Source organism: Zonotrichia albicollis, chromosome 1, assembly GCF_047830755.1.
Source record: "Zonotrichia albicollis isolate bZonAlb1 chromosome 1, bZonAlb1.hap1, whole genome shotgun sequence".
NCBI classification, from domain to species: Eukaryota; Metazoa; Chordata; class Aves; order Passeriformes; family Passerellidae; genus Zonotrichia; species Zonotrichia albicollis.
This window is the reverse complement of record NC_133819.1, coordinates 134827133-134841894: the sequence shown is the minus strand read 5'-3', so window position 1 is coordinate 134841894 and position 14762 is coordinate 134827133. Positions and strand designations below refer to the sequence as shown.

Sequence of the window (14762 nt, the reverse complement as noted above, 5' to 3'; positions counted from 1 at the left end):
CATTCCAGATCTTGTTCCTTTCTTAAACAGAAACCAAGTGCACCTAACAAGTGCCTAGAACTTTACAACTCCATTTCCTTAGAAAGACAACTTCCAAGTTAAGGAATTTGATTTAAGAAGGTGAAAGCCCTCTATTTCAAATTGCAATCCAGGAGCACTGACAGATTTTTTTAAACAATCAGGAAAGAGAAAGAGTCAGAAGGGACAGAGAGTCAGTGCACATCTCACTGCTCTGCCTCCCCTACATGACAGTCTGTCCTCTCACCCCCCCTCTCAGACTCTGCAGAAAGGAAAGCTAATTACCAAGCATTACCCAAAAAACCTCAAGCCATTCCACCCAGAAACACCACTGTTTGGGCATAAGGGTTATAGTGAATCCAGCAGTCAGCAAGAGAGGAATCATCACTATAGCAGAAGAATCAGAACAAATGCAAACATTATCTATCACTTAGCTAAGCTTAAAGAGAATCAGCACACGATTTTCAATGAGGATACTGTACCTAACGAAACTGGATCTGGATTCACTGGACTCTGCTGTCTGGAATGACTACTGCTGCTGTTTCCGCCTTTTTTTAAATCCTCCGCATCACTGTACCGCCGTATCCAGTAATTCAGCTCCTCGCGGTCTGCTTCCTGACATCGCCGTAGGACAGTGAGAGATCGTCGGGTTTTTTCCACCATGTCCATTATACAGTTCAACAACTGTTCACAGCAGTGGATGGAGCACAGAAACAAAGAAGAAATTTTTGTTCACAGAGTGACATCATAATAAAGAAAACGTCAATGTGCTGAGTGCATGGGTTTTAATAATGAAGGAGTCCCTCTCTGTTAACCTCAACTATAGCTGAAAAATTCTAGGCTTGTTTTAAGAATGACAATCCCTTCCTTTTTAACTGGTGTTCCTAAACTATACAGATAGGGACTTACAGGAAAAAGAGCAAAGACAAGGAGAAAAAAACTGAACAGGCTACAGCCCTGCCACTAGTACTACATGGCACTGGAGAGGACACAAGATGTGGTCCAGAACTGATGTCTACAAATTTTACAAGAGATAATAAACTCAGGAACAAATCCAAGCCCCAGATCCAGTGTTTATAGAGAAAGTCCATTCCTCTATTGGCAGACTGTAATAATTAGGATAATGCAGGAGACACTTATCAGCAAGGCCTGGTGTGAACTATCTAATGGGGAACATCAAGCCCTCTCATTTAATAAGCAAAGCTTTCAAAACCTGTCATGGAATTCAGATAGGTTTTAAAATAAAAAATTTAAATTCCTATCTTGGAAGACCTCTGTTCAGACAATTACACATAAATGGATATTTAGCCCTTACATGGTCAAGATGTTTCCACTCTTCTGCCCATTCTCTGTCTGTTAGCCTGTGATCAATCATTTCTTCTTGACGTGTGCCATGCAACCCTGCCAAAGAGGAGCAAATTATGTTTACAACGTTGGAAGTCCTCTATGGGGGAAAAAAAAAAAAAAACCAGAAAAAAAAAGAGGCTATAGACAGAACCATCATATATTACCTGTTCTAGCATCAGGAATGTCACCACAAAAAAATAAAAATTAAAAAAAAAAACTCAAAAAAAACCTTTGCTCTAAGTTCTCTTTAGTACTTTTCCTCACACAAGATGCTACTATTTTGTCCAATTTAATGTCTTCAATTCTGTAAGTTCTATACATTGCAAGATGACCCTTCAGAAATGGACATAACTCTTTCAGACTCTGCACAATTACTGTATACATAAATATAACATAATACAATATATAATTTTTCGTTTGCACTACTTGAAGTCAGCAAGGCAATTATTTGGTAACTCACTGCATATAATACTAGCTGTACTTCAGAGAGTTGAAAAAAATATTAGTATAAACTCAGTGTTATTTCACTAAATACAGTAATTACTACCATGTCATCATTAAGGGTTCATCCCTCCACAGATGTTTAAACAACATGTGGTTAAAATGTAGCACATATATCAGAGCAGCTGACAACATGATACAACCAAGCCAGTATTTATTATCAACACTCAAGGGGAACCAACACTTGTTCTTTGCTTAGCCTCCTCTATACAGATGCTGAATATTTGTAAGCGTTGCTCTTCTAGTGAAGATTTGTTTTAAACAAGGAAGAACAGTAAGTGCAGATGTGAAACAAAATCCAAGAGTATCAGGCACTCCATTAAATCAAATTGTGCTGGATGGGGTGTGGCTGGTGCTTCTGCTGTTCACATCCTCCACCCATGTTTGTGTGGACATGTCACACACAAACCACTTTTTTGAAAGATAACAACTTTCTTCTGCTCTAAACTGAAATCAAGCTATTTTGATGTTGCTATCACCACAAATTTGACATTAGAAGAAAAATAAAAGGCTCTACCTATCCTTGCCCGCCATACACCTGAGTGTCCATGCCATCCATATAGCTTTGAAAGCACAGGTTCCTTCCATTTCTGTCCCTCTTTCTTAGAGATACAATTCAATCCACTTTTACAAGTACAGATCTGAAATAAGGCCATTAGAAGCAGCTGGATGGACAAACACCCATAAAGGCTACATCTGAACTGCAGATAAAAAAGTCCTGTTCACAAAATAAAGTTACAAGGGAAACAGAAATCTAAAAAAACAATGCAGAAAATCAACGTGCCTTACCCATAGGTCTGTTTCTGTCCCTGAGGTCCCTGTGGTTGGGGTGTCTGTATGAGTCCCTGTAGTGGTGGGCAATGGCCATATCATCCAAACGATAATGTTGAGGTGGAGGTGGGGTGGGATGAGGCAGACCATTGGGCTGATAAGATAAGCCATTATTTGGACTGTACCGCTGGCCTGGGCTAATAGTGCAGGGCCGCTTGCTTGGATGCTCTGAGTGCAAAGGCTCTCTGTCAAAGCCGTTTTCTTTGGTTCTGAAAAACAAAGCAAAGGAACTTTAATTCACTTAGTGAATAGAGGACGGGAACATGCACCCCCACCTACACACGCAGCTTCAGGAACTGAAGATTGTTCTTCAATTTGCTCCAAATGTGTGGTGTTGCAGAACATTTCATAACACTGCTGAATCAAAACATACAAAGGACTCATTCACCTTGTCTAACCATCCCTGTAACTTGAGAAATACCATCAGGGTGACCTTCTGACAGAGCCACCTAATGAGGGGCTGGAGAGCAAGCAGCCTTTGCTGAGATCACAGACTGATGGCGTAGATACATATGCAATTGCAGAGGTGAAACCATCAACTGATACATGAAACCAGGGACCAAGAAATTCCAATATACAGTAGTGCTACAGCTTATAGTGATTAGGAGAAACCTGCCATTCAAGAAATGGCTTTGTTTTCAAGAGGATACCGTAGTGAATGTCAGCGTGCTGAAGCCCAGCATACCATGAGCTCTCATCAAGATCAATGTCACACAGAGACTTTCGGGAAGAATTGACTCTAAATTATGAGAAATGCATCCTTCAGAGATTTTTGCACCATCTGGGCAAAGGTGCTGTGACTATCATTAATTTTGCCGGAAGATGTGGCTAGACTCAAGTCGTCAGTAATGTTCAGGACTTCCCACTCCATTACTCTTAGACAGGGGCTTTATGCTCAGGTGACTTGGAAGAGCTACTGAGGAGAAGGACAGGGTTTTTTTTATGTTCTAGTTACTCTTTAATTAAATTCATAATCAGCTATTTCCAAAGAACTCTCTACTTGACACCTCTGCCTGAGAACCTTAAACCTACCCCAAACTAATTCTCCATTAAAACTGTATTTTAAAAAAACTCATAAACAAACAAACAAAAAAGTAAAAAAATAAAAAAAAGAAAGGAAAAACAAACAAAAAACCCCCAAACAAACAAGCAAAAAAAAAATCCGCCCTACAGTTACTTCAACGGGTTCACAACCCTTTTGGGGATGTTTCATTTCACTGAAATGTTTGGGGTTTTTTAAACCACATGAATAAAGAAAACCTACAAAATATTAGTTTTGATCAGAAAGTTTCTTATATATAAATATTGCAAACTGAGGTTTCATTCCTCGCTCCATAAGCTGCTGTTATATTCCAGCTTCTTTATAAAAGAATTTTATCCTCTGGAATAAAGGGATGGAATAATGTATCATTCCTAGTGATAACACAATTTTTTTACACTGACAGAAAGGTAAATTTGACCAAATTTTCTTGTTTGCCTATTGTTAAAACCAACTGCTCTACAACAAACCTTCCCCCAGAAACCAATCAACTACCCCTGAGGGACCGTCTGTGGGGAAACAGTGTATTGTCACCTCTCAACAGGTTCCCATTTAAGGCCAATGAGAGGAAGGATGAAACCAAATCATTGCCAATATCCTCTGAGAGAGAGAATCAAACTAAGATCTTGTAACTAGCAGCAGGAAATTAAAAGATGGGCTGCACTGTTTTCAGAAGAAGTGAAGCAATTTCTCAGAGACCTCACCAAAATTACTAATGCCAGAGAAGCTGCAGGTATATATATATATATATTTTACTAAACTGTAATGTGGCAAAAAGGGAAGAATCTTTCCCCAGCACAGCAGGACATCTGTTCTCATTTGGGCAGATATAAAAGACATACTTTGCTAAAGCGGAGCATGTACCTTGTTCCAAAAGAAATGCAGCATGCCTGTGAAAACACCTAACCAAGAAAACCTGAGGTCCATCATATATTTTTATTAGTTTTGGCACGATGTACCTGCTTGCAATAACTCCCAATGGGTGGTGATGTTTCTGACAGCTCTTCAAGACAAGTTTGCGTTTAGTGGCTTGCGTGTGTTTTCTTTGCACATATTTACTCAAAGTCAGCGTGCCAATCTTCCAGTTGTCAAAATACTATGTAAGCAAAAGAAATTGACTTTTCTGTCTGTACAAGGCAAACTAATAACTCACATAGGTCTTTTAGTACCACAATTAGAACGTTCTCTGACTTAAATGGGTAAAAGTCAGAAACAGCAAACAATTAAATAACTCATTGACTTGGTCACTGAAATAAAACTGGGAAAAGTGGGAAACCAGTTTTCCTTTTCTGCACTACAGCTTGATGTTAAAGTCATATATTTTCATACAAATGTATATATTTGCACCTAATATACAGGTATTTCTGTGTTTTTTAAGACTGCTTTGTACTTAATTACCTTAACTGGAATGCACTACTTTAGCTTAGAAAACACACCAGCATATTCACTGAATTCTGACTAACATAGAAACTAGCATGACTCTTGAAAACATATTTAGTGAAATTATATTTTTGCTATGTCTTTTCTGGGCATAAAAATTTAATTCTACAAATTGTTGTTATATTTTCTGCACTGACCAAATAAACAGCTTACCATAATACCAGAATGAGACTGTACATAAACTCATTTTTTGTTTCTGAGCACATAAAAATATATAAAAAGGTAACAACTTAGAAAACCTCATCAGAACAGGAACTGCTGCCAAATTTACTATATATGAATAGAGTGATAAAAGATGAGGTACTGAAGAGTGCCATAATTCAGATGCTCTGAATTTGACCTACTAGTCTGCTTCTGATCTCAGTCCTACTCATTCTTTTAGGTTTCACCCCCTTGGGGCAACAGCATTTTCCCAGGTGCCGGAGGAGGCAGTGCTGTTTCCCAGTAACTGGCACACCCATGTGAATAGTAGTTCCAAATATAACACCATCACAATTTTAATCTGCTTTCATCTGATTTTGCAAAGTAACCAGAAGCTGTAGAGTGGAAATAACAGTGAATGCGTAGGAAACATAACTGGAACTTTTTTCCTTACTCTCTTGGCCACCTTTTTCCTTGATGTGCCTATAAATCAACAGTGTTGTTTGGAAAATTGTTAATATGACAAAGATGGAGTCCTTCAACTATAAACACACAAGGGGAGTCATTTTACTTAAAGCCATGATTTACTTAGATTAAAGACAGCAGAATAGACACTACTTTTTAACCGGTATGCATTTAATGGAATTTATGTTTGTTTTAGGTTGTGATTTCAGTTTTAAATTATGTAATTTATGGATAATTTCCTGGGTAGAAAATCTGACCATGCAAAATTGCCTTGGCTAGAAAATTGGGTTTAACCTGATCAGGAGTATTACACAAATTTCAAAGAACACTAAAGCCAGCTTACAAGAAGGAGACAAAGCTGTTCATCTACTATTTGTGCAAGATGCTTTGATTTAAACTGACTTCCACCAATAAAGGGTTGATGAATCAAACAAATGATAATGCTTTGCAGGAATAAAATATCTGTTTATAATACTGTGTTACAGAAAAAAATTACTTTTCTGCCTTGCTAACAATTCATATTACAAAAATTCTTTTAAAATTCCTCATAATTACACATGGCATACAAGGAGCACAGATGTAAGAGCTGTGAGCATCCTTCACCTTACTGAGATACTGAGGAGCCTCTTCAAATAAGATTTACTAACAGTATTATTATTAAAGTTTATCTCTGTGCCCAGGTACCTTCGACACCTATTTCATGTCATTGGTTCCAAGTGTACTGCAACCACAGCAGCACTTTCTTAAGTCACAACACAATCATAGCCACTTTTGTTTTCTTCTCACTCAATATAATGCTATTCTAGCAGAAATTTTTGTTATCCTATATCCACTTAGTAGAGAACGGTCATAAATGTAGATTCACTACATGGCATGCTCACATGCCATCAGCCTTTTCCAGTAAGCTCAAAGGATGAGTAATTAGCAAAGTTTTTTGTTGTTAATGTATTTAAAATCATGTGATTTATAATTAAGCATTCATTCACCAAAATAAAAACTCACTGTGGTCCAAGTTCCTTTGCTTTACTACAGTAGAATGTAAACTCCAAAACTTGTAAACAAAACACAGTGAACACTTTGTTCATGACATGTCATGAACAAATTACCAAAATGTGTTGTCTCCTCAGGTGTCAGTTTTCCTCTCTTGCAGTGACTGATGGTTCCCAGTGTTATTACAGAAACAGATTGATCTTTTTAATGAGCTAGTTTAATAGACTCCAAAATCTCACCGTGGCTGCTCATCCGTGTCAGACCATATGCACCAAGAAAACATTCAGTAAAACACAAAGCTTGGCTGTCAGATTGCTCTATAAAACCTCACATACAGTAACTTGAATATGCAGATAAATAACAAGAATTGGAAAATGGATATGCAAAAAAGGTTCTGAGATTATAAGCAGAATAAAAAAATACTGTATGTGGATTTTCTTCAACAAAAAATCATGAGGCAGCTGTGGTTACATGTAACACTTGTTCCACCTTCTTTGCCCAATCCTCTACTGTACTCTTCCTCTAATGGAATTAATGGTATGCAGTTACCCATGCCCAAATGAGAAATATAAATGTGTATGTATATATATAACATATACATTATATACAATACATGCCTGTGTATAACTATATATCTATACATATATACCATATACCTTGGGAAGTGAAAAAGATACCACAGTTTACTTCACTAAGACACACATCTGCAATCAAAATTATTCCAGCTGCACTTAGTTCTCCTGGAAAGAGGTGGCCTTTGAGAATTTTTTTTCATTTACTAGCCATGGAGTCACAGTAAACCCTTCCCTTAAAGTATGTCTGCTATCTTCTGCTGAATTTTTATTAGTATATTTGAAAATTACTTATATTTCTAAACAAAAGGTATATATATTTCCATATGTTTCCTCATGCTCCTCTGTAAACAATTAAAATAATTAATAGTGTAATGAGTATAAAGCCAGCCAAATATTTGGTTTCAAACCTCACTCAGTCTAGGCATGTTCAGCCTCTGAGGACAGCTTTTTGTGGTTGATTTACTTACATTAACCAAATTAAAAGGTATGCAGACTCCAATTCCGTAAATTTAAGAATCTTTCCAAAAGCATCTTGTTCTTTTTACTAAATCTGTTGCACAAATGTTCTTGAGTGCACAAGACAACTCCACTGAACTTGGCTCAGCCAACACTACCACATATTTTTTTCTGTATAGCTTTTATTATAGTCATAGACAATGGAGACATAGATGTGACTAACCAGGGACAGGGTTGCTTGACACTGAACAAAAGCAACTTATTTTTTAAGCTCAAGGTAACATTCCAATGAGCGCACTGGGCAGTCTCTTTTTCATGTGAGTCTTTTTCACTACAGCAAACAGTTGCAGGGTCAAAAAGAAAGGATGGGTTTTTTTGAAACACCACTTCCCCAGAACTAAGGAGCTGAATTTCAGGCTGCAACTGAGAGAAGTTGCTGCACCTTGGAGTGTGCAGGCCAGTGGGACAGCCCATGCTACATCCTCCCTGGACCCTGGGAATTCAAACACAGGCTCTTACCCACAACAATGGAAGATAAACTGTCCACCCCTTACCCCAAAAGCTGCATTGCTCCCCAGTTGTTCACAGCCTAAGAGAGACTTCAGTTGTGAAGCCAAAGGCACTTGAATTTCAAGCAAAGACTCAGGAATTTTAAGAGCACCTATGTATTTTAACTAAAAGGAAATGCTGAGAAGAAAATTCATAAACCATACACAAATATCTCTAGGTCTGGGCCTCAGTTTTAACTAAAAGATGAAGGCTGACTTTAAAATCCAATATTCTCCTGATCTGCTGGTCCTTTTATGTGCTAATCTTATGGCCTTTTTGTAATGGAAAGACCCTGTATTGGTTTTATAACAAAGTTCTTGTCCTAGTTTCTACCTGTGTCACCCATCTTCTCCCTCACAAGCAGGACTGAAGATAACACAGGTGAGACAGTACTTACTACAAAATAACCAAAATTCAACACTGTCAAACAGGGTCTCAAAGAGAGGGAGCATTATTCCAAATGCAAAGGAAAGACTTTATTTTACATTTTTCCTTTGTGGCCTTATGGGAAATATGAGCAATACTCTTCTCCACAAACAGGAAAGAAAAGAGTGAGTGAGTCGGGAAAGCACATCCCACTTATTGTCTGTATTCTGTCAAGCAATACCTCACTGGCTTATGAGATAATTTCATGTGTGTCTATCTCCTTAGAGGAAAAATGTTGTGTCTGCTACTGAACTGAAGTACAGCATGCTGACATTAAAGCCATTCACAAGGTATTAAGAGGCCTTTTTAACAGATGTTTTGCTACACTACTCTGCAAAGATTGAGAATATACAGAACTACCCCAAGCTACTAGATTTCAGCTTTGGAAAAATTATTTCATTGCACATAGTAAGACAATACGCGTATAATGTCCAAAAAGTAATCATCTTTGTCTTTCTGAGGTGCAGAAACATGCTTATATTAACCCCAATAGCTCCTTCAGTTTGGTCTAGTTGTCTGGAAAAACTGGTGGAAAGAACGTAGCTACATATAAAAGGAGCTTTTCTGCTTATACCTTAATTTTCTTGCTAGTTCATTGTGATTTTTCTGAAATACAATCTCAGGAAAACTAATTTCAAATACTGTCACATCTTTTTCTATCTAATGGCTATGTGATTTTAGATTTTACTGTTCACTTCTGGCTATGAGAATTCTAAAGTTTTACTGTGAGCTTTCAGACTGTTTTCTGTTTATTTTTGTGCCATTCAAGCCTGTTCCAACACAAAAATGTCACCTGTAAAAAGTTATGAGGCTTCTTGACTTTGCAAATCATCTTTTTCATTTAAAAGATAACTAGGATACTTGCATACCTCAGGCATACAGGTAGTGGCATGTGGCAGAAAAGTATAATAAAAGTTTTCCACACTATAAAACCCATGGCAAACAAATCAATGAAAAATACAATACCTGAGTTTCCCAAAGGTAAAATGTAAATGCCAGTTGAATTTCTAACATTAGCATAGGAAGGCAGTTAAAAGTAAATAACCACAAGAGTAATTCCCTTGTAACACTAAGCAAAGAACTTTATTCCAAAAAATAAAAACTGTTCCATACCCCTATAGTCACTGTACTTCACACACATTCATTCGCTTGTCCCATTTCTGCATGGACTCTCCTCAACTCAACAACAAAACAGATTGCAGTGAACATTTCTCCTCTTTGAAAGAAATACCCTTATGCATATTCTATGTATGGATATGGAAATATGGCACAACAGAAGGAGTCAAAGCCCTGAGTGTGCTCTGGGGTTTGCCCTGTACTTCCCAATATAAATGCCTAGCGACTCTCCTCACATTTAATGTTGAGTTCAACAAAACGTCAGATGCAAAGGACTTGCATATGGAGCTGGCGTGATCTGCTGCTTGGCACTACATGACTGAAATACTGTGCACAAAGTAATACAGTACTGGCTGACCATTACTTCTGTGTGGATACGACCACAGCGTGTCCTGAGGTGACTGAATCAGTGAGTGCATGTATTATATTTATATACTCAGGAATATATATGTGTATGCAGCTCTCTCTATATATACACATGTATGTAGGTATGTATATGCAGACATGCATAAGCAGGACCTGTTATGAAAGGGCATGGGGAATGATTTTAAGCTAATAAGAGAATAGATTCAGACTAGGAAGAAATTTTTAATATGGAATGTGGTGAAACACTGGTTTTCCAGAGATGTGGTGGATGCACCACTTATGGTCAGGTTGGATGTGAAGGACCTGCACCCAGGGAACACCACCCAAGTATCTCCCCAGCACCCACCCTCATGCTGCCCCTGTGCTGGGGGAGCTCAGCACCACATTGTGGGCAGGACAGGACAGGTGTGGTGCTGCTCACCTGTCTGGAGTTCGCCTCTTCCCGTTTTCGTTCACATCGAGAAGCAGCTCTGAGGAGTCAACAGGTGAGGTGGTGCTGGCATCCAGAAGCAGCTGTTCGTGCTGGGCGAGGTACTGGGCTGGGTTCTGCTTGGCTAGCCTTGCACAGTGCAGCAGCTCCCGCTGCAGCAGGGGCAGATTGGCCTGCAAGAGAGCAGCACGAGTTAAGAGGGCAGCTTGCAAGCAGTTTCAACAGAGATGAAGGAGAAAAATTAGAAATCAGAGCAAAGCCTGTCTTGAGTTGAAACTGTTGCCATCATTCCCAGCTAGGTTTGTGGTTAGCTGCCTGAAAGCAGGCAGCCTCCAAAAGTGGCTATAGCTGTACTAAATATGCATAGAAGGATGGGAGCTTCCCAAAAATGTAACAGAAAACAGTAAATGCTGTGAGAAAACCAGGTCTGAGTGCCACATCTTTAAAGAGGGAAAAAGTATTGTTTTGGCTGACTTCTGCTTTCTAACTGTCTAAAATCTGATCTCCTATGGAGCAGCTGTTTCCAACAAGTGACAATCCTTTGTTCCCATTCAGACTGCAGTTAGTACTTGGAAAATGTCTGAAACCAGGGGATCTGCAACTCTATGAGCTCCTCAGTCACCATTCTTTGAGGGCCTTGGGGAGAACAGGATTGAGAATAGGATTGCCCTCAGCCTTCCCATTACACTTGCAGTTGCACATTAAGATAAAGATTACAACAAAATCTCATGTTCCAGAGCTTCAGTTAATCACCCGGAGGGCTACAAGCCTCCTCCTAGCCAGATGTAGCTTGAAGGATTTCTGACTGTTCTTTCATGGCCCCACTGGGACTTGGGTCATGGCCTGGAGATTACCAGGACTCAGACAAAGAGAACTGAAATGCTGGTTGATCACTGGGCAGCACATTTTGCCCATCTACTGAGGTCATACTTAGTCATACCTTTTGCCAGAGCAGGTGGAACCGTATGTCCCTTCCCTCTGCAGAGATAGTTACACATCTTGAGAAACCTCTTCCTTTCTTTGCAGCACATGCCAACATAGATACTAAGAAAGGCCACTCATTTTTCCCTAATTATTTTTTGTACCGTAAAGGGATGTGCCTTGGCCTCTCTTGTTCCATCACTATTGCACGATGATTTTTTAACTCAGAATTTTCAAGTATTGGATTAAATTTCATGACCTTTAATAACTAAAGATAAGACAAAGAACTTCAGGAGCTTCCTTTGCTTTTGAAATAACGTTCACTTTGAAAAAATCCAAACAAACAAAACCAAAAAACCTCTTATTTTTTAAGCAGGAAAATACTTCTGAAGTCAAAAAAGGTCTAAAAGTAATGTGCATGGAACCAAACAAAAAACAGATGGTCTGAAAAGTTTTGAGCTCAGGATCTTGGTAAATTACTTTGTTAGCATTATAACAATGACAACTGCTTCAGCACCTGTTGTTACCATAAAAGCAGAACCACTGTGCCACAAAAAATGCCAGAATAGTCAGTACATATGAAACTTTTAAAAGTGGTGAAAAAACTAGAAATTGTTATGAGTTATTCCTAGGATGAAAAGACAGTTGGTTGTGGAATATGGAGGTCTTTTCAGACCTGCACAGAATGCAAATATTCTGTGAAAGAACCAAATATCTATTTTCTTTCAGTTATCAGAGAGATGGACTGACTGTGTTGTGAGTAGTGTTTTTCACTTGTTTTAATTTCACTGTTTCTTTAAAAAGCTCAAAAGCTCACACAGAATACAAGTCAAGACCCCCTACTACTTCAATTGCCTTGCATGGCAGAAAAGAGTTGGAAAAGTTCACATATATTTACAAATACATATCTGGAAGAAATAAAAGAATCAGATCTAGAATTTGACTAGTGGTACATTACTAAAAGATGTATTACATCTCAGCAGGACTGAGATGTGAGGTGGAAATGTGAAGGCCCTACTTAGGAGGTGAGTAATGAAGGAAGAAACAACATATTTGAGTTCCTTTTCCACTATCACAAACAAAAAAGGCCCTTTTTAATGCATAGATGCTCCTAGAGACAACCAAATTTTGAACTGTTCAGCAAAAACTGTGATTTATTTTTCTTGTTTACCTTCTCCTAAAGAAATGTTCATTCTTGCCCTTTAACTGTAAACATGAACATTGGCAGATAAATTTATCTAAATAGATTGAACAGATTTTCTTTGCACAGAATAGGCATGTACAGCTTCTAATATGTTTATTAAAAGCAGATACATTCAGTTGCTTAATTTTTTAGAAGTTAGTAAAGAAAACTATGATTGGCATGTCTTATAATTTGTAATAGCACAATGTAATGTTTGGACAAATACATAACTCGAAGACAAGAAAAGTAGTATTTAAAAATTTACAGTTCAGCTCAAGTACTTTCAACCTGCTCAAAACATTATTCTAAACAATCTTTATCAAACCATATATTAATAAATAATTTGTTTGTTGGGAGAAGATTAATCAGGACCTGTCTATAGGTAGGTCAAGTGTGCAGACTGCTTCTGTTCCCTATTGCCCTGATACACAAGAACTAATTTTTGGGAAGATAACAAGAACTAATTTGGGAAGATAACAAGAACTAAACAAGAACTGCAGAATGAAACATCAATATTCTCCCTATTGCAACTTGAATGTACTCATAGAGACTCTGAGACCAACATGGCCTTGGACACAGAGGATTGTGCAGAGGTTCTGCTCTGATAGCAAAGGCAGCTCTCTACACCTGCACCAGCCCATTGCCGCTGATGCAGATGTAGACAGACTTCTGTACCTCTGCATGTGAGAGATACAAACCAGTTCTCAACCAGAAAAACTCTGACTGCAAACAAACATGGCCTTACTGACTTCCACCACCCTAAATTGTCACACTTCAGTGTCTGAAACATGCTCCACTTCTGTTTTGGATTGGGCTTTATATTCTTCAAGATTTAGGTGGAATCATAGCCTCCTCCATCAGCAACAGAAACATTTTGAGTCTTATAATTTAAATTGAAAAGGCTTCATTAGAACATAGTATAAAATTAAGTTTTGAAGTTTTTATAATTGCAAGTTTAAATAAATTATTACAGATGTATTAAAAAATAAAGATTTAAATTAAGACAAATTTGTTCAGAAAGCCTGAGTAACTCAAAATTATCAAATCATGTTTATACTGATGCTTAAAACAAATATGCATAGAACATCTATTGAAAAACGGTGTTGGCAGTACTGAACATGAACACCATGTACCACTTAAATTAAAGAGATTAAATACTGCTTGATATTAATATAGAAAATATGCACCAAAAGGCCAGTGAAGGTTTCTGCAGTTGAATGATCTGATTTTCCTGTGAACCAGAACTGGTAGAAAGATAAGCCATTCAATGTCTATTTATTATCTGTAATAGATCAGCGCTCCCTGGCGAGAGGCACTGCACAAACACATGGTGAAGAGTAGCTTCTTTCCCAGAATTTTTATTACAGAAACACAAATATTGGCTTCTGTCTGCAACGTAGCGTTTGGTAGACCTAGCAATCTGTAGTGGATCTAGACCAGACAGGATATACAATGTGTGAAAGGTTTCAAGAAGGTTTGAGTGACTTGCCTATAATCAGGTAACAGAGAGTCAAAGCTGGGAACAGAAAATAGGTCTGGCTTCAGGACAAGTCTTCGGGACAGAAGAGACTGTAGGGCCCAAGAGTCTCTCTCTTGCTGCGGAGCATGGCTGAGAGCCTAATTCTGGTCCTGAAGAGTGATATTGCCATGCTAGCACAGTCTTGAAGACAAAAAAGCCTCTTAGCTAAGATTCCGTCCCAGATTGCTTTGGTCGACAAAAAATACATATATAAAAATTACATGTATTTGCCGGGTGTTTCAGCAAGAAGTACAGAAAGCTTTCCATCTGGTCCCTGCTCTGTAGACAGCTTGGGTTTTTTCCTGCTACAGAGTGAGTAGGCAGTTTGGCTGTGGGAAAATATGTCCTTAAAAATACAGAAGTACCTAACTACTGCCTTTGAGTGTTCCTCCGTGCATGAGCACGCCTCCTTCGCCCCTCTTGTCATCAGACAACTGCTACTTATCCAT

At 38.3% G+C, this 14762-nt stretch overlaps 1 protein-coding gene across 7 annotated transcripts in view; it reads right to left on the bottom strand.

Moving 5' to 3' along the window:
- Window positions 1-14762, bottom strand: part of RUNX1T1 (RUNX1 partner transcriptional co-repressor 1) — a 116000-nt gene that overhangs the window by 27321 nt on the left and 73917 nt on the right. For all 7 annotated transcript variants that reach the window (XM_014276043.2, XM_074555232.1, XM_005479517.3 and 4 more), the window contains 4 exons: window positions 10682-10863; window positions 2656-2906; window positions 1334-1419; window positions 501-702 (listed from right to left, as the gene is read on the bottom strand). In XM_014276043.2, the coding sequence (XP_014131518.1) occupies window positions 501-702; window positions 1334-1419; window positions 2656-2906; window positions 10682-10863 (721 nt within the window). The remainder of the gene's footprint in view (window positions 1-500; window positions 703-1333; window positions 1420-2655; window positions 2907-10681; window positions 10864-14762) is intronic.